We start from the raw sequence: 21,414 nt of genomic DNA, 5'->3' as shown, positions 1-21,414 counted from the left end.
GACAAGTGCCTGCTAATAAAATATATAAACCAGCGTTATAATTCCGCGATAATTAGTCGTTAATTTAACTAGACATTAAACTAAAAAATGTTTCGTGTCTTGATTATTTATGTACTTGTCACAAGCACTTTTGCTATAAAACTTCAACCTGGACCGTGTCCTAATGTCACTGCGCCTCCAGTTGATTTATGCAAAGCAAGTATTCTACAATTATTAAGTATCCAAAACATAATTTTAAACTTTACATAAAATTTCTTGTATATTTAATTCTTTAGGCATCCGGAGATTGGTTTGAAATTCTACGCAGTTCTAATATCTATCAAAATTTGGACAGATGTAATAAAATTTACATGCATGAACCCGTTAACGGTGTAACTAAAGCTGTCTATACCACGAACTCAAAATTGTAATTGAAAAATTTAAATTCACTTTTATTATTTTTAAAATTTAAAATTCATCGTTTTTTCAGTTTTTAACTTTTTCTGAACTTCAACTGCCGATAACTTATAAACTATCAAAGTTACAGTGATTAACCTTAGCACCTTTTTTGTAGGGAATAAAATTTCCTACCAAAAAGAATTCTTATAGAATTTCCATAAAACCATTAGTTCATAAGTTATGGTCATTTGAAATTTAAAATTCCTAATTTTTTCAGTTCTTATTTTTTTTTTAACTTCAACTGCCGATAACTTCTGAACTATCGAAGTTACAGTGATTAACTTTAGGACTTATTTTATAGAAAATTAAATTTCCTACAAAAAAGGATTCTTATAAAATTTTCATAAAACCATTAATTCATAAGTTATGGTCATTTGAAGTTTGAATTTTAAAAAAATAACTGATTAATTGACAATTAATAGCTTTGAATATTTATCAGAGTAAACACGACGCTAACGATGGTCGCCGAAAGCTTTATAAGCGACGAAGGTACAGGAATTTACTTTAATTTACCTGTTGTGGGAAAAATATTCAACAAATTTCCGATTCTGGAAATTGATTATGATAATTATTGCGTGGTATATAATTGTGTTAACGTTGGAAAGAAACAGTAAGTTATCGAATAATTAATACTGTTAATTAGTATAAAATAAAATAAATTATTTATGTTTAAATTCTTTAGTGTCGAAAGATCTTGGTCGTTTAGTCGACGGCCAAAACCGCCAGCAAATTTGAAGGAATTAACCAAGTGTGCGTTCAAAAAATATGGCCTGAAGATGCCGAAAATGGCCAGGATCGATAACGATTGTTGTTTTTAAATCTGTGATGTGTATTAATATTTTTTTTAATTTTCAAGTTAATTATGTACTTTTAATTAATAAAGAATGTTTGAAAAAAAAAAAAATCTATCGGGTCTCAAACATATTTCTTATACTGGATATATTTTACTAATTAATCTAAAATGATTTTTTTTTGTAATTAATCGTACGGGAAATTTTTTATTAATAAATGAGTAAGATATTTGTATAGAGGGTGAAATGGCGAGTAAAATGAATACCCACATGATCATGTTATGAAATGGTCATTAATTGATTAATTTATTATTAATTGATTAATATATTATTAATCCAGTTTTCTTATAGTAGAGTTCATTATTCATATAGAGTGTGGGTACTCATTTCAATTGGGTTTCCATGATCTAGGTCGCAGTATGTCTTAGATGTAAAACAAAATAAATTTTTTTTTACAAAAATAAAAAAAGTGTTCGGTTTCAGAATAAAATAAATTTATTGGTTTTAAATTTGATATCGACATAAAATTGTATAAAAAATATTCGAAATAAGAAATTATAGTTTAATAATAACAACAATTATCATGGTCGATCTTTACCATTTCCGGTATCTTCAGGCCATAGGTCAAAAGTGCACATGCCGTTAATTCATCTAAATTTATTGACGGATTTGGCTGTCGACTAAAAACATAAAGTGTCTCGATGCTAAAAATTAAAATGAATGATAAACATATTAATGAATAAACAATTTATTTATTTACTTAAATGATAATTATTCACTTACTGACTGGACCCTATTTCCACACAACGCCATGTAATGCAATAATTATCATGATCTACACCAAGAATAGTAAAATCTCTTGTCATATTTCCTATGACAGGTAGATAATATTTTACATGGAGCTTATCATTGTTCATACTAAAATTAGTCACCATTGTTGTGTTAACGTCACTTCTGAATTAAAAAAAAAATATATAAATATACATATATATTATTGAATAGGAAACTGAATACGCTTTCGAATGAGTACCAACATGATATATCTATTAATAATTTTTGATAACATATATTTAAAAGAATACAAATATATGAAAAATATATAAAATGAAATATATCATGTTGGTACTCATTTTAAAGCATATTTAATTTCCTATACATTGATATACATTATAATTACAATAATGATTTGCTTTCGAAAATGGACATTGATGAGCCCTGCACTGGCTCATCAATTACTAGACGTTGACATTTATCGAAACTATTTCCAATATTGCAGCTCCGACTGTACTCATACCAAACTCCCACAATCTATAAGAAGTTCAAACAGTCATAAACTGTAATTTAGCATTTCTACGACAATTTAACGTCGAAACTTTACCAAATGCTTACTTACTTTATGAATATCGGTTATAGGTACTGTCACATTAGGACAAGGTCCAGGTTCTAGGTTTTTAGCAAAAGTACTTGTGATAATTAAGAATATAACTGAGACGTACAACATTTTCGGCTAAATGACTTGACGAATTAACGACAAACTCGATTAATTATTTAATGGCTTCATGTACTTTACTTTATTATGCACTTGTTTAAATATATACTAATCTATTTTGTAAGATGAATTTAAATTAGACTAAAAATTCATTTAGTCATGAATATTTTAATGTCTTTTTATCAATTATTTGTAAGATTTTAAACGACGAGTAAAACGAATACCCACATGACTATGTTATAGAAAAGTCATTAATTGATTAATTGATTAATAAATTATTAATGTACTTAACTTACTTAATCAATATTCATTTAACTGTGGTGTGGGTACTCATTTTAATCGGCATTTTGTGATCTAGGTCGCAGTATTTATTTGATAAAAAAATGAGAAAAAAAAATTTTTGAAAATAATTAATTAATTGTTCGCAACACGATACTTAAAAAAAAAAATTTTTATTGAATAATGAGGTACATATTTGTCTAGGTGAAGGATTGACGAGTTAATAGAGTACCCTCAAGCATATTTTATGAGATGGTCATTAATTGATTAATATATCATTAATGTACTTAACTGACTCAATAAATATTTATTTAATTATAGTGTGGGTACTCATTTTAATCGGGGTTTTGTGATCTAGGTCGCAGTATTTATTTGCTAAAAAAATGAGAAAGAAAAATTTTTTGAAAACAATTAATTAATTGTTTGCAACACGATTTTTTAAATAAAAATATTTTTATTGAATAATAAGGTACATATTTGTCTAGGTGATGGATTGACGAGTTAATAGAGTACCCTCAAGCATATTTTATGAGATGGTCATTAATTGATTAATATATTATTAATGTACTTAACTGACTCAATAAATATTTATTTAATTATAGTGTGGGTACTCATTTTAATCGGCATTTTGTGATCTAGGTCACAGTATTTATTTGCTAAAAAAATGAGAAAAAAAAAATTTTTGAAAATAATTAATTAATTGTTTGCAACACGATTCTTTAAATAAAAATATTTTTATTGAATAATGAGGTACATATTTGTCTAGGTGAAGGATTGACGAGTTAATAGAGTACCCCTAAGCATATCTTATGAGATGGTCATTAATTGATTAATATATTATTAATAGAGTTTTCTTACACTAGAGGTATTTATTGATATAGAGTGTGAGTACTCATTTTACTCGATATTTCATGAACTAGGTCGCACAGTTAATCTTCTAAATAATCGTCCCACTTCTGAGAACACTCTTGGTTATTCATTGTCACCATTTTCGACTTCTCGAGTCTATGACTATCGAATGCCGCTTTTATCGAATCTTCGATATCTATCCAAAAATCTGGCTCCCGTGTGAAAACCCAGAACTTTTCAATGCTAAAAGAAAATGTTGATTAAGAGTCTGTAGAACTTCTTAACAGAATACTTTTTTTTTCTCTAAAAAAAAAATTAATGAACTTACTGCATAGATTCTAGTTCGTAGTTTTCACACAACCATACTACCCCATAATTGTCATAATCGGTACCAAGAATATAATGATCGTGATACATATTTCCAACAATCGGCAAATGGTAAATGAAGCCTTGTTCAGTCGATTTACTTTCAACGGTCATCGTCGACGTAACATTAAGACTAATAAAAATGAAGAAAATTTCAATAAAAAAAAAAAAATACCATCCCACATTCAAAATTACATTTTTGATAAACTATTGTAAATAATAATCGACACGCCTGCCTCAGGTTTATTCCAAGTTATTTTACCACATTCATCGGAATCGTCCCAATTATTGATACTGCGTTTGTGCTCGTACCAAATACCAGACACCTGATAATTTAATTAATTTTTAAGTTTACAGAGACATTCAAATATTTTATTCATTAATTTGATAATAAGTACTTACTCTGTCCAAATCAATTTTATCGACAGTTATTTTAGGACAGGGCCCAGGTTTGAAAAGCTCAGCAAAAGTACTCGCGATTAACAAAAAAATAACTATGACCCACGACATTTTTATTTCGACTGATTGTTAATTTGATTTTTTTTTTTTTATATATTTGCGGTATATTTGATTTTTATTCACTTGTTCAAATAAATAAATATATATATACGTATGAACATTTTTTTAAGGTCACTCAAAATTTTGTGGCCTAAATTTCGATTAAAACCGACAAAATTTTAAATTTACATTAAAAAGTATAAGGACAATTTTATTGGAAATTAAATTTTCTATAAAAATATTTCCTATCATTTTTACGGTAACTATTATCGCTTACTCTCATTGTAAACAAAAATAATTAAAAAATTTGTCACTGGTAAGTTTTTTGAGAAAAATAAGGAGCCGAAATTTTTTTTTTAATAATTAAATACAAATTTTTGTTATGGACAAAATTACGAGTTAAATGAGTACCCACATGACTATATTATAGAAAAGGCATTAATTGATTAATTGATTAAAAAATTATTAATGTGCTTAACTTACTTAATAAATATTTATTAACCTGTAGTGTGGGTACTCATTTTAATCGGCATTTCGTGGTCTAGGTCGCAGTATGTATAAGGAAAAAAACTGAAAAAGTTTTTTTTTTTTATAAATCATTTCTTAATTAATTCATATACACACAAAATATTAAATGATGAAAAAGTTTTTATGCCCGAAGAATTAAAGGTACTGACACGAGTAAGGACAATATTTCTGATCCATCCTGACCATCTTCGGCATCTTCAGCCCGTAGGACTTAAGCGCACATTTCGCTAAGTCGTTGTAATTTTTTGAAGGATTCGCTTCTCGTGTAAGCACCCAAACACTCTCGGTACTGTCAATCAGACAGAAATATTTATTTTACTTAATATATAGTATATTATAATAACAATATTGATTATGATTTAAATTAATAACTCACTGGTTACTTCCTACGTTTGTACATAGCCATCCTACTACGTAGTCATTGTAATCTATATTAAGGATAGTCAATTCTCTTACCATTTTCCCAACTACTGGTAAATTGTAAGTGATGTCGAGCTTTCCATCGAATACAGTAAAATTAGTTACCATTGTTAGAGGTTCATTAATTCTGAAATTTTATATAAATATATATATATATATATATATATATATATATTTATACATATATTCATGCAGGGAATTGAATATCCTTTTGAATGAGTACCCACAAGCTATACTTATTTCTTAATATACAAATATAGTTATATTTATTAATATATATATATATATAAATTATAATCTTAAAATAAATATATCATGTGGGTACTCATTTGAAAGGGCATTCATTTCTCTGTCTTTCTAAGTTATAAAATGTGTATATATATTTATATATATAGAGATATGAACTATAAAATTACTCTTTAGAAATGCTATTATAAACTGTAATTGATGAGCATGCTTCAGGTTTATTAAGTTGTAGATAACTACATTTTTCTAATTTATTCGATCTGTCACGACTGCGACTGTACTCGTACCAAGTTCCAAACGCCTAAAAAAATATAAAACAGCGATAACCATTCGACGGATTATTTATGTAATTTTTAAATGATCACTTTTGAAGACACTTATAAATAAGTTAATAGATTTATTTACTACTCACTTTTGTAAGATCGACTGAAATTGCAGTGACATTAGGGCAATGTCCGGGTTTAAATTTTGTAGCAAAAGCGGTTGTAATAAATAAAAAAATAATTAAGACACGAATCATTTTTTATTTGACTGTCTACTTACATTAGCGACTAATTATCGCGTAACTATAACGCTGGTTTATATATTTTATTAGCAGGCACTTGTCCAAATATATTTCACACGTTTGCTAAGTGTGAACAGACAAGACGTAATTAAACAATGAAGTAATATTAATATATTAAGCTTTGTTATTCAATTATTTTGTTTCGATATTAAACATTGCAATAAAAGACTGATAATGTTTGATATTAAATTAATAAGTTAAGAAATTACTAGGCTATATGGATCCTGACGGGATATTTTAATTAAAAGTGTCGTTTTTTATTACAAAGGTAGACAGTAATTTTTGTGAGAAATATTAGTGGGACCTTTGACTAGTATGCGAGGAGACGAGTTCAATGAGTACCCACATGACTATATTTCTAAATGGTCATTAATTGATTAATTGATTAATATAATATTAATGAACTTTACGTACTTAAGAAATTTTTATTCTAGTGTAGTGTGGGTATTCAACTTATTCAGGATAAAATGATCTAGGTCGCACGAGTCATTTGAAAAAAATTTGAGCAAAAATTTTTTCTTCAAAATAATTAATTAATTAATTATATGCAGCAATTATTTTAAAAGTTAAACTTTTTTATTTAATAAAGAGTAAGATATTCGTGTAGAGGAAAAAATTGCGACTTATATAAGTACCCACTTGACTATGTTATGAATTGGTCATCAATTGATTAATTGATTAATATATTATTAATCAAATTTTCATACCTAAGAGGTATTTATTAAAATGACGTGTGGGTACTCGTTTTAATCGGAATTTTAAGGTCGAGGTCGCAGATCTCGTTTCATACAGAATAGAAAAAAAAAATTCAGTTGTTTTTGAAATTTTAAGTTTTTGCAATGAAAAGTTTATTTGCCGTAAATATTTAAATAAATTCAGAATCATTATATATTTTTTCATCAATACTTTTTATTTATTTTCATAATTTGACTTATCAAAAAATAAAAATCATTAGAAACAATTTTCATTATTAATCGTTATCATTCTCGGAGGAGTGAGATGGTGTCTCTTAAACACATTACGTATTATTGTGTCGATGTCTACGCATGGCTTCGGATGTCTCAAAAAAACCCAGTATTTTTCAACACTAAAAAAAAAGAAATACCGTAAATAATATTCTGGTAAAACAATTAAGCAATCAATTTATTAATTAATATTATTACTGATTCGATCCCTTCTTTCGGCAATTCCATGCCACGCTGTAATTATCATGATCTGTCTCAAGAACCGTGAAATCGAGGACAGTTTTTCCCAAAATTGGCATTTCGTATGCGACATGAAATTTATCATTTTTTATGGAAATTTTCCCAACTATTTTTGTTGTTGAGTTTATCCTTAAAAAAAAAATTAAACGTTTAATTATTATCGAAATTTCATTATTTTTTTCCTCTAAACTATTAATATCTATAACTTCTAAATTTACATAGTTATGAAAATTTTATAAGAGAGCTTTTCGATAGAAAATTCGATTTTCTAAAAATAAGGTCTCTTACAAAATCTTTATAAATTTAATAGCTTAGAAGTTATCGATCTTTATAGTATGAGTTTTCAAAAAAAGCAAAAATATCTAAATATTTTTTTTAATATATGTATATTAGGATGGTCGTTAAAAATTAAATTTTCTCAGGCGCCCTATAAAAACCTTCTTTGTAGTGAAAAAATACCTGGAAAATTTGATTTTTTCTTTTTAAGTAAAAAAAACACGTGCCTTCGGACGACCAAAGTTCTTTTTTCGATACAATCGCAGTTTTTTTCAAATATCTCATGAAATATGCAGATTAAAGGAAAAACTCATAGAAACAATTTTGTAGGAAATTAAATTCTTAACAAAAAAGGTCATGTTCATTTTTTTCATATAATGTGTATTTACGAAGATATGTAGAAAAAAGTTGTTCAACATTCGTAAGACAAAATGCTCGATAAGATCTAAAATAGTTTTTTGTAAATATCTTCGTAAATACACATTATATAAAAAAAACAAACATGACCTTTTTTGTCAAAAATTTAATTTCCTACAAAATTGTTTCTATAAGTTTTTCCTTTAATTTGCATATTTCATGAGATATTTCAAAAAAACTGCGACTGTATCGAAAAATGAACTTTGATCGTCCCAACGCACGTGTTTTTTTTACTTAAAACAAAAAAAAAAAAATTCCCCAGGTATTTTTTCACTACGAAAAAGCTTTTTTCGGGGCGCCTGAGAAAATTCAATTTTTAACGACCACCCTAATATATATATTCATATATGTATATATATGACTTACATTGATGAATAACTATTGTAGATAAGATATGACTCATCTGGATTGATTTCCTTGACTGTTATGATGTTGCATTTTTCACAGTTACCCTCGTCATTAGAACTGCGTTTGTACTCGTACCATTTTCCTGATACCTAAATAATTAAATTATTAAACAGGATCTGTAACTGATTGAACAAAACGATTCTACCTGAATAATTAATTTCTCTTAAAAGTACTCACTTTATCTAGATCAAATATAAAGGGAGTTATTTTAGGACAAGGTCCGGGCAAAATAATGTTACCAAAAACGCTTGTGATTAATAAAATGATAATTAAGACGTAAAACATTTTCAATTAAATGATCAGTCAAAGAAACGACTAGGTATCGCGGAATTATATCTGGTTTATATATTTAATTTTAATAGCCACTTGTTCAAATATATTTTGTCAGAATAAAAATGAGACGGGACAGAACAATCAAGAAAAATTAAGCCATCAAATTATATTACTTAATTATTTTTTGAAATAAAAAAATATTCAATTTTTATTTAGTGAAATTTATGGGCATAATTCAACTTACAGTGACATTTTTTTATTCGGTTGACCTGTGATGACTTTTTCGAAATGAATTTGTGGGATATTTGAATACTAGGCGAGGAGACGAGTTAAATGAGTACCCACATGACTTTGTTATGAAATGGTCACTAATTGATTAACTGATTAATATATTATTAATGTGCTTTACTTACTTACAAAGTATTTATTCAACTGTCGTGTGGGTACTCATTTTAATCGAAATTTCATGATCTAGGTCGCACTAGTCATCTAATAAAAAATTGAGCAAATTTTTTTTTTTTTGACAATTAATTAATCAATAAATCGATTGTTTTTAGAAGTTAAAAATTTTTGATTGAATAAATAGTAGGATATGACTATAGAAGATGCAATTACGAGTAAAATAAGTACCTACATGACTATGTTATGAACGGGTTATTGAGTGATTAATTGATTAATTTATTATTAATTAAGTTTTTGATTATTAGAAGCCCGTACTGAAAAAGAGTGTGGGTACTCATTTTACTCGGGATTTTGCGCACTAGGTCGCAGTATTACTTTTATAAGAAACTTAACAAAAAATTAATTCATAAATATTATTATTATTTAACCATTAGAAAAAAAAATGAATACGCCATCAAATATATTTTCATTCGAAGATTAAGTTGAAAAAAATTGTTTCAAGTGACTTGTTAATTTCATCAGGGTAAAAGTAGCTTATACTTATTTTGATTTTTTTCTAATGAAAAATTCTCTATGGATAAATAAACCAGCAAAAGATTTACAAGCTAATAAAGGAACGAGAAAAACATTAGGAGAAAATAAATAAATTATAAGTTTTGTATCGAAAAAAAAATAAAAATAGCAGGTGGCTAAACGACAGTATTTCTCTTGAAATAATTCCCAAGTGGCACATATAGACTCGAGCCGCACATGTATTTCTCATTCTTTTATTTTTATTTCTCATTTTACTCTTCGCTAGAATTCTTTTTATTATTTTATTTAAAGAAAAAAACTATGCAGGTTAAATCCGATGATAAATAGCTTTCGAACACAAATAAAACTTAGACGATTGCGCATGCAGAATAGTGATCGATCTATTTATTTTCCGGAAATAAACAGATGTCTATTTTAAAAACATTTTAATCCAAGGAAAAATAAAGTTTCATACAAACCGATTAGTATCTTGGTATATATATGAGATAAATATATATAATTTATGATCGTTGGAAAGGAAATTTAATAGGCTACAATTTTTGTCTCTTGCAAAATTTTTTTAAAATCAACCGTTCGAAAGTTACAGCCTATTAATTGATTCATTTATTATTTTATTAATTCATTAATTAAATATTAATCAATTTTTCATGATTTTTGAATATTTATTCAAATACAGTGTGGGTACTCATTTTAATCGGCATTTCATGAACTAAGTCGCAAAACTAACGAGTTTTCAAAAATTCAAAAATTTTATTTTTGAGTTTTATAAAAAAAAAATAAAAAATTTATTTTTACAGCAAACCGACAGAAGGTGATGACTGGCCACCTTACACTCGTGACGAACCTCAGTATTATATTTTTAATGCAGAAACAACCGGACTTGGGACCGGACCACGGTCTCCAGCTTGCGCATTCTGGAATGAATTTTTACCACGATTGGCAGGCGTACCAGGCATGTATACACCCTCTATATATATATAGACATATATAAATATATACCTCAGCATGAAAATTAATTTGTATTCAAATCAGTTCCTAATTTCTTCCCTTCCCTTCCCTCTCTCTATCATTAAAATCACATTACTGTCGTAATTCAATTTTTTATTCATTCCCAATCTTATATATATTAACTAAGAACATATATTATCATCTTGGTCAATATAAATATAATAATGATAATAATAATGGGGGTGAAAAGTCAAGTCTACGATTTTTTTTCGAATTTTTTAAAACTCCTCCGTCTTCAAACGCGACTTGGGCAGTCAAATAAATTTTTTTCATCAAAATAAATATATAGAGTTTGTAGAATATTCAATGTCGAGTAAAATGACATACAACAACATATTTTTTTAATAATAATAAGTTCGATAAAAAATGATTTTAAAAAACCGCGAAATGATTTTTTAATTCCGCGGGTTTTTAAATTTGAATTTTCGCGGTCAAATAAATTTTTTTCTAAAAAAATCATAAATGGGCTCTATCTTACATTGAATGAGCTTCAAAATGACCCGTAAGTTTTTAGATTTTGAGCACGACAAGGGTAAGAAATAATGGAAATTAATTATTTCGCGGTGACATTTCGCGGTTCGAAAAAAATAAATAACTGATTTTTTTTTTTATACTAGGATTGATCGGTTTATGTTACAGTTTTGATTGACATCAATTCTTTATTTATAGTGTCGGACAAAATAAATACGTTGGGAGAGAGAGAGAATTAAAGTGGGGGTTGAGGGTGGGGGTGGGAGAAGAAGTACGTCATTAAGTTGTCTGTGGCCAGTCGAGTGGGCACTGGTTTCATTATTAAATGCCATGTTAAAAAAAAAATTTTTCCAAGTGCCAGTAAAAGAATACACTAGTAGTTTATTATTTTTTTATTTTTAAAAGACGTGACATAAAAATCAGTAAATGATAAAATAACGAGCGTTCCAATTAGAGATGACCTAGTCTACTTTTGTTTTTAATATTTTATTATACTTTGGCTTAAATAATTTTTTGTCTCATTAAATTTTACTTGTTAAATAAAAACAACAACTGGGAAATTGTTATTATTATTCTTTTACTTTTTGGCAACGGGGACAATAATTTTTTTACAGACTACATATTTATGAGTTCTCCGTGTGATTTCCAGTAGAACGAGTACCCACATGACCACATTCTGATTAACCAAAAAAATTTCAAAAATCAAAATTTTCAAAATTTAATTTTTTTTCAAAATGACTCTGCATTCATACTCTCCATCAAATTTCCTCTAGAAAGAGTACCCACAACCCTAGTTTCCGAGACCATCAAAATTTTCCAAAATCAATTTTTCAAAAAATTAGTTTTTTTAAAAAAGTAACTATATATTAGTTTTTCTGATGAAATTTCCTCTGGAATGAGTACCCACAACCCAAAAAAATTTTCATCGTGTAATTAAACAATTTCATTAATTACAGATCCATCACCAGAGGCCTGTAATGGCGCGATAGCCTCCAGTGTCTCTGCCGGTGCACGGAAGTTGCGTTCCACCGTTTTACTGATGATTGCACTGATAGCATTCACTGGAGTCATTTAGGTCGCGATAACAATGGGAATTATAATTAATTCCAGGTCATTGATAACCTAAAAATTAATTAACCAAAAAAAAACAAATAGACCAGAACTAAACGAGACAATTAAATAAGCACCAAAATATTAAATGGTCAAACGACTTAGTGACAGAATTTGCTGTCTTGATTTTTAAAAAAATCATTATGATGATGATTGATGATTAATGATTAATGATGATCATTAATCCGGATGTAGGATTTGACAACCATTTTTTTTTAGTATAGATTAGACAGTTTAGTAAAAATATTAATTAATAATAAATAAAAATATTTTTTAAATAAATAATTGAAATAAATATTTATATTAATTGATTAATTAATTAATTGATTGATTAATTAGTTAATAATTTAATGCCTAATTGATTATAAAGAGTGACAAATATAAATGTTCTAAAAATAAATAAACGCTTTTAATTATTAATTATTTATTAATCATTAATAAATTATGAAAAAATATATATATAGATATATATAAAAAAGAAAATTAATTAATTAAAAGCGTAAACTTGAATCTTCCATTTGGTACATATCACCTAAAAAAATAAAAATAACAAAAAAAAATATTAATGAAGTTGAATATAATTAATATTTATTAAATGTTTTAATATTAATAATTAATTAATGAAAAATAATAATTTTAGAGTAAATATTAATAAATTTGTTTATTATTTCCATATTTAATCGTAGAATTTAAAAAATGTAAAAAAATAAGTAATTGAATATATAGAGAATATATTAGGGTTAAATAACTTCTTTTTTTAAATATTGGTAGCATTAGCCAAAGACTAATGCTGCCAGATGGTAGCATTGACCTTTAGATTATGCTGTCAGTGGCAGCACTAGCCTTGAGATTTGGTAACAGAAGGATAATGCAAGGCATTAAATTATTCTATCGTTGGTAGCACTAGCCAAAGGCTAATGCTGCCAGTGATAGCACTAGCCTTGGGATTTGGTAACAGAAGAATAGTGCATGGCATTAAATTATTCTACCGTTGGTATCAGTAGCCTTTGGCAAATGCTGCCAAAAAGTAGCATTGACCTTAAGATTATGCTGCCAGTGATAGCACTAGCCTTGGGATTTGGTAACAGAATGATTGCGTAAGACATTCAATTATTCTATCGTTGGTAGCACTAGCCTTTGGCTAATGCTGCCAAAAAGTAGCATTGACCTTTAAATTATGCTGCGAGTAGTCCTAGCCTTTGGATTCAGTAACAGAAAAATAGGGTGAGGCTTTCAATTATTCTACCCTAGGTAGCAGTTGCCTTTGGCTAATGCAGCAAACTTGGTATATTTATGAATGGGATAGTGTAATTAATTAACGTGGCCACAGAATAAAGGATAAAAATGCCAGCCAGTTATTGGATAAAAAATTAAAATTGGCCTTCGGCTAGTGCAGCAAACGACACCATTAAATTGTCGCGTATCAAATACGAAGTTCTGGCAAAGTTACCAGGTCGACGGAAGTTACCGGCTTATTTAAACTTGGTAGCATGAGCCTTGAGCTCTTGCCGCAAACATTGGCAGCATTAGCCTTTGGCTTTTGCTACCAAAACTTTGATACCCAATACTAATATCAATATTTCATTTTTTTATGGAAATTAAATTACTTTTCACCCTAATATATATTTATATATATATAGTTACATGACAAATATATATAAATATAAAAATAATAGACCTAGTGTAATTTGTCAAAGACAAAATATATTATAAATATAGAAAATATAATTATATATATTATTTTATACTTATTTATTGCTAATAAAATACGAAATAATTATATATATATAAATATATTATAAAAATTTTTTTTTTAATTACAAAAAAAATCATAATTGGTAATTAAAAATTATTAATTACTGAGGCTGGACCTCATAAATTTTTTTTCTTAACAAATAAAACTAAAAATTATTTGATTGGTTGATGAATAAAATTATTTTATAAATAGAAAAAAATTAATTAGTGTTAAATTAATTAATTAATTAATTAATTAAATTTATAAAATTTTTAAATAATTGATTGTAAAATTTTGAAATTTTAAATATTCTGTTACTATTAATTATTAATTAATCACTTATATAAATATACATATACATATATATGAGAGGGGTAAGATGGTCACCTCAAAAATTAAATTTTTTGTCGAAATATTTTGATTTAATTTCTCAAAATCACCATAAAAATTTTTTTCAATTATCGAAATTAGAACCTGGGGTAAAATGGGTCGAAAAAAATTTTTTTCTGAGCAAATTTTCTGCTGACAAAAAATTAAGGGTTCGTAAAAAAAACTGATCGGCCGCAAAAAATTTTTCTTACCCTCACCTATATATATTTATATATATAAATATACATATATAAATTAGCTTCACCCGCCTTTACTTCCTGTCACATATCACTAGTGCATCAAAATAGAGCATTACATTTAAAAAAATTAATTATCTAATTAATAATAATAATTATGAGAAAAATTGGATAAAAAAAAAAAATTTTGAGTGCCTGTGCAAATTTGAAAGATGAAATATTTTTTTATTTTAAAAAAAAAGTTTATTATGACTGAGTATGTAGACTAAGAATGATAATTGATAATTAATTATTACGATAAAAAAATATTAATTTTTTTTTTTTTGTAAAAAAAATTGAATTTATATTTATTACTATAAGATATATTAAAATGTATAAGAATTTTTTTTCGTTTATGAAAAACGGATTATTTACATTATTAGGAATATAATAATAATATTAATTATAATAATATTGATAATTTATCGATTAAATTTTGTTGCCAAATAAAAAAAAAAAAATAAATAATAATAAAAAATAAATAAATAAGTTTTCATTGTCCCGTTTGCTCGCTATATTTTTTTAACTTTTTATGTAAATTTACTCGGTATTGAAAAACTTTAATAACAAAATTTATAATAATAATATTCAAGAATAATTTCAATTCGAAATATAACGAGCGATATCTCGGAAAATATATGAAATTAGTGTTGTATGAACATAAGTTTGTTGAAGAAAAACTTTCAACTATTTCCTGTTTTAATACAAAGTTTTTTTTCCCGCGTCTGGCTTTTATGTAAAAAAAATTTTTTTTTTAATTTCTGACTAGCTCAGGTTAAAGTAGATTACATTTTCTACTAAAAAGTCGTATGCCGCGAGTCTGTGGGATCGAATGTTCGAAAGTTAGAAGACTCGCGAAAATTAAAAAAAAAAAAATTTAATGTTGGAATTTTTTGAATAGTGTAGGATTAAAGTACAATACATTTGCTACAAAAAAGTATTATACCGCGAGCCCGTGGGATGAAATGCGTAGAAATTAGAGAACCCGCGAAATTTTAAATTTGGAAAAAAATTTTTTTTTAATTTTTCTAACCATGCAGAGTCAAAGTACAATAAATTTGCCACAAAAAAGTCTTATGCCGCGAGTCGGTGGGATTGAATGTTCGAAAGTTAGAAGATTCGCGAAAAGTAGAAAAAAAAAAATTTGATATTGGAATTTTTTGAATAATGCAGGATTAAAGTACAATACATTTGCTACAAAAAAGTATTATACCGCGAGCCCGTGGGATGAAATGCGTAGAAATTAGAGAACCCGCGAGATTCAAAAATTGGAAAAAAATTTTTTTTAATTTTTCTAACCCAGTAGGGTCAAAGTACATTTAATTTGCCACAAAAAAGTATTATGCCGCGAGTCTGTGGGATCGAATGTTCGAAAGTTAGAAGACTCGCGAAAATTTAAACGAAAAAAAAATTAGTATTTTAATTTTTTGAATAATGCAAGATAAAAGTACAATACATTTCCCACAAAAAAGTCTTATACCGCGAGTCCGTAGGATCAAATGTTTGGAAACTAGAGGCCACTTGAAAAAAAAATTAGAAAGTGAAGCTAATTAAATTTATATGTAGCAACTAGCTCATAATTCTCATTATCTCTGATATACCCGAAGTAATTACAATCTAAATCATTCATGTTTGTGTCTCTCATTTTCCGTAAACAAAAAAAATAATAATTATTATTATTATTATTATTATTATTAAAAAAAATAAAGCGAGCAAATAAAGATGAAACTGTAAAGCTTATCTGAGATTCGCAGCACGTAAACACCTAACTCCTTGTTGTACTATTGTATATTGCATTGTATTGTTCTGTATCGTGTAGAAGTTAGTAAACAAAACTAAAAACCGTAACATTGTTTACGCCGGCTCTATACTCGAGACTCGAGACGAACTTGTGAGACGTAAATTAAAACTTTACGACGTGTCATTGTCTTTCGATGCACTCATTTTGTTTTATTTTATTAATTTTTTTTTTTATTTTAAACATCAAGATAAAATAAAACGTGTTTTTATCATAACCGGGATGGGGTACTTGTATATACTAGGGTGTGTTATAAATAATTTTTTTTTTATAAAATTTTGGTTCAAATATATTATGAGGGTAAAAAAAAAGTTTTTTTTAATCTTTTGACGTACACAGATTTAAAGTACATTAAATTTCTTACAAAAAAGTCCGATCCCGCGAGTCTGTGAGATCAAGGGTTCGGAAGTTAGAAGACCCGCAAAAATTAAAAAAAAAAAAAAAGTTGGTTTTTTATTTTTTGAATTATGCAGGGCTAAAGTACATCAAATTTGCTACAAAAAAGTATTATGCCGCGAGTATGTGAGATGAAGTGTGTGGAAGCTAGGGAGCGCGTAAAAATATATAAAAGTTTTAATAAAATTGGCTACGGCCTAGTGGAGGTTAATTTTGGTCTTTAATTTTTTTAAAGGAAACATATTTGTAGGAAATTTGATGGGCTACAAAAAAGGTCCTGTGCACTTAGTCGTTAAAATCGATAGTTTTTAAATTATGAGTGTTTTAAACTAATTAGTAGTTTCGCGGTTTTTGAAAAAAATGCTGTAACTTTTTAAATTTTGAAAATATCAATTCGCGGGATAGGACCTTTTTTGTAGATCACAAAATTTCCTATTAGAAAAAAAATATATATATAAAGTTATGACACACCCGCGAAATAGAATTAAAAAATCAACAATCAATAAATGATAAATAACGAGCTTGAATTCGGCATTCTATATTTATGATATATATAATAAATATATAAATCAATATAAATATAAAAAACATTTCTTTTTTTTTTTAATAAAAAAAAAAAAATATTAAAAAACAAAGTCGTAGTTCGATATCTGTGAGGATCAAATGAATGATAATAATTATGTATAAAATATATAAAAAATAAATATATAAATATATATAACTTTTTTTTTTTACAAAATATATAATAATTGTAGCTGATCCTCACGACTCCTTCTACAAAGTCAAAAGACAGAATAAAATATAAATAATAAACTCTCTGTACGTAAATTTTTTTATTTTATCGATCTTTAAATCGATACTCGGGCTTAACTATCGAATTTACAGAAAAATCGCATGAATACTTTTTTATAGAAAATTTAATTTCCTACAAAATTGCAAGAGTACATTTTTTATGTATCTTCAATATTTCGGCCAGAAATTAGATTTTTTCTAAAGAAACAAAATTCTGATTGATTCTCAACAAAATGGCGGTTTCGTTTCAAAATGGCGGTCATTTAAAAATGGCCGCCAGTAATTTTATTTTGTATTTCTGTGCACAGAGGGTTAAAATAATCTATTGTATTAAATATATAATTATATGAGGCAAATTCTATTGTAAAAAATCATATATATATAAATATATATATCTACATATATATATAAATATGTATGAATAAATGTATTATATATATATTTATATTTCCTGTCGAGCTTGCAAGATACTATCAACTAGATATTAATTATAAATGATGAATTGTAATAATTTATAATTTAAAAAAAAGAAAAATATCTAATAATAATTAATGAGCAAATGTGTAATGCTTGTTATTAATAATTAAATAAATTAAAAAAATAAATAAACAAAACCAATTAAAAATATAAAGAAAATGCTTGGCTAGTTTATAAAATACTAAAATGTATGATAATTTTAATTTGTTAGTTTTATTGTGAATAAAATAATGATAATAATTAACAATAAAATAAATTGTGTAACGCGAAAAAATAATAATTGAAATTAGGAGAAAAAAAAAATGGCAGGGACCATCTTAAAAATTTTGAACGTTGCACAAAATTTTGTGGAAATATATATAGAGTAAGAGAAGGTAAAATTTTGAGTATATAGAAGGTGTTGGTAGCATTAGCCAAAGGCTCATGCTGCCAATGGTAGCATTAACCTTTGGATTATGCTGCTAATTGTAGCAGTAGCCCTTGGATTATGCTACCAATTGTAGCAGTAGCCTTTGGATTATGGTGCCAATTGTAGCAGCAGCCCTTGGATTATGTTACCAATTGTAGCAGTAGCCCTTGGATTATGTTACCAATTGTAGCAGTAGCCCTTGGATTATGTTACCAATTGTAGCAGCAGCCTTTGGATTATGTTACGAATTGTAACAGTAGCCTTTGGATTACGTTGCCAATAGTATCATTAGCCATTGGCTAATGCTGCCAAATAGTAGCAATGACCTTTAGAGTATGTCGTCAGTTGTAGTACTAGCCTTTGGACCCAGTAACAGAAGATTTGTTTAAGGCATTAAATTATTATGCCGTTGGTAGCATTAGCCTTCGGCTACTGTAACAAACTTGATGTATTTATTATTGCGACAATGTAATTCATCAACGTGGTCATTGAAGAAAGGATTAGAAGTAACCTTAGGCTTCTGCAGCCAACATTGGCAGCATTAGCCTTCGGCTTTTGCTACCAAAACTTCATATCCCCAAAATCGGTAGTGAAATTTCATTCTTTTTTTGTTATTTTACAAAAAATATATACATTGGCTAATTTTATGAGTTTAGCTCCATCTTGGTAGCCCGAGCCAAAGGCTCAATCGACAATTTCTAATCAATTTTACCTTCTCGCTCTACATATATATAAATAATTAGATAGAAAATATACTATAAAACATATATGTATAAGAATAAATATAAATGATAAATGATAATAATAATAATAGTCAATTACGACAGGCTTTAAAGGTCGTAACACAACGATCTTCGCGTGCAATCTCGGCTTCTAATGAAGTTTGTACCTCTGTAATTTTTTTTTTTTCTTTTTTTTTTCTCCCGTATTTTGGATTTCCATTATTTATTTTATTTTTACTATTAATGTCCTTTTTTTTTATAATGAATTACAATAACAATAATATTAATATATATAGATATATATGTATACATAAGTAACCTAAATATATATACGATAAATTAATTAATTTATTATATTAAAAAAAAAAATGTATGTAATAGTGAATGTAATAGTAGCTAAGAATAATATATATAAATATATATATAAATATATACATATATATATATATATTAAATGGATAAATAAATAATTAAAAAAATCGAATTTTTTATTTTTTATTTGCTATTTTTAAAATTATTATCACTAAAAAATAATTTATCATCAAAAAGTAATTGAAAAGTAATTAATTCGGAGTCATAAAAACTTTTTTTTTGTACAGTAATTGATAAAATTAGGCGATAAATTATTAATTTTTCTAAAATAGAAGGTGATCTATTTAATTTTATAGTGGGAAAATACTTCGTATAAAATTATATATAGTCTTAACAGAGAATAAAAATACTTCGTCAGTAACGTCATATATATTAAAAAAAAAAAAAAATATGGTGATAAAAATTTTTTTGACATCTATATTTATATTATTTTGTTTAACAAAATACTCCGAAGAATGCTCGTCAAGGTACTAAAGTCATTTATTATTAAATATACATTTATTTTTAATTTCGCTTGTAGATTAATGGGTAACTTTTTGTGAGCCCTAATAATTTTTGTGGTCTGAAGTGATATTTTTTGAGCTCTTTGCAACATTTCCGGTGGAACGAGTACCCACACGACTATATTTAGATTCCAAAAATTTTGAAAAATCGAAATTTTGAAAATTTTTTTTTTTTCAAATTGTCGTTTTTTTTTTCTAAAATTATTTGAGTGCTTTGTCTTGTTGATTTTTTTGAAGGAATTTTCTAAAATTATTTTAAAATAAAATCAGAAATCGAATTTTTGAAAATTTGAGTATTTTAAAAATCAACGTTATTTTTGTATTCGGCACTAAATTTCCTCTCGATCGAGTACCCACATGACTATATTTAAATTGTAAAAAAATTATCTAGTTCCAGTTCTTCGGAGTCAATCAAAAAACCGACAGTCGATGATATTATAAAAAATTCAATTTACCTCTCGAGTTTACTCTCAACCGGCCAAGCCAACGATCGTAATGAATTTGAATTTCTACGATTCAAAATGCTAAATTGCAAAGGAACATATAATGATAATGTTGGAGTTATTTTGGGCCAATTATGTGATTATTGTATTTTTGGTCATCCGTCTATTAGAGCTTTGCCAGGAAAATGCATGTAAGTTTTAAAAAAAAGAAAAATAATCAAGACATTCTTTGAAAAAGAATACTAAAAAAAAACTAATTTTCTAGGGAAAATTGTTTTTCATCTTATAAATTTCATAAGTGCGTTGAAATTTACAGTCAATCAGTAGGTACTGATCTACGTACCGAATTTGAACTTTTGGCTGCGGAATTGAATGGGACAAAAATAATAAAATGAAATATATGTATTTTTTTTTATATCCGCAATTAATTTTTCTATTTTTAATTTCAATAAAAAATTTTTTGAAAACTCGTTTTCGTTTTTTTTTATAAAAATTTTACTGTCCAAAAATTTTTCTTGTCATTTTTTAAAAATTTGTGTATTTGTGTTTTGTGTACAAATTTTTTTAACTAATATTTTTTGAATAAGAC

At 26.7% G+C, this 21,414-nt stretch overlaps 2 protein-coding genes across 4 annotated transcripts in view; one reads left to right on the top strand and one right to left on the bottom strand.

The window, feature by feature from the left end:
* The window catches only part of LOC130666495 (acetylcholinesterase-like), a 66,217-nt gene extending 53,222 nt beyond the window's left edge, over nt 1-12,995 (top strand). Inside the window, exons 5-6 of the mRNA XM_057467540.1 lie at nt 10,782-10,936; nt 12,420-12,995. Coding sequence (XP_057323523.1) covers nt 10,782-10,936; nt 12,420-12,538 — 274 coding nt within the window. The 3' untranslated portion in view covers nt 12,539-12,995. The remainder of the gene's footprint in view (nt 1-10,781; nt 10,937-12,419) is intronic.
* Nucleotides 3,477-6,454, bottom strand: LOC130666502 (lopap-like). 3 transcript variants are annotated; one of them, XM_057467552.1, is made up of 7 exons: nt 6,317-6,454; nt 6,075-6,205; nt 5,615-5,785; nt 4,615-5,527; nt 4,408-4,538; nt 4,175-4,345; nt 3,477-4,089 (listed from the first exon to the last, which is right to left on the bottom strand). In XM_057467552.1, the coding sequence occupies exons 4-7, from the start codon at nt 4,720-4,722 to the stop codon at nt 3,927-3,929; spliced, it is 573 nt and encodes a 190-aa protein (XP_057323535.1). In that variant the 5' UTR covers nt 4,723-5,527; nt 5,615-5,785; nt 6,075-6,205; nt 6,317-6,454; the 3' UTR covers nt 3,477-3,926. The 3 variants fall into 3 exon arrangements, with proteins under 3 accessions (XP_057323535.1, XP_057323546.1, XP_057323555.1); XM_057467563.1 differs by having other exon boundaries at nt 6,145-6,205; XM_057467572.1 differs by lacking the exon at nt 6,075-6,205 and having other exon boundaries at nt 6,317-6,448.
* Nucleotides 12,996-21,414: the final 8,419 nt, after the last annotated feature.

The sequence above is a fragment of the Microplitis mediator genome, chromosome 1 (assembly GCF_029852145.1).
Source record: "Microplitis mediator isolate UGA2020A chromosome 1, iyMicMedi2.1, whole genome shotgun sequence".
Classification (NCBI taxonomy): Eukaryota; Metazoa; Arthropoda; class Insecta; order Hymenoptera; family Braconidae; genus Microplitis; species Microplitis mediator.
The sequence above is the reverse complement of the archived record's forward strand: the minus strand, read 5'-3'. Positions and strand labels throughout refer to the sequence as shown.

What these genes read in the sequence shown, in the direction of transcription:
- LOC130666502 (XM_057467552.1), bottom strand. Translation starts at nt 4,722, where the DNA reads ATGTCGTGGGTCATAGTTATTTTTTTGTTAATCGCGAGTACTTTTGCT. An exon ending in ATAAAATTGATTTGGACAGA is followed by an intron (nt 4,539 to 4,614) that starts GTAAGTACTTAT and finishes TTAAATTATCAG; the next exon opens with GTGTCTGGTATTTGGTACGA. An exon ending in TACAATAGTTTATCAAAAAT is followed by an intron (nt 4,346 to 4,407) that starts GTAATTTTGAAT and finishes CATTTTTATTAG; the next exon opens with TCTTAATGTTACGTCGACGA.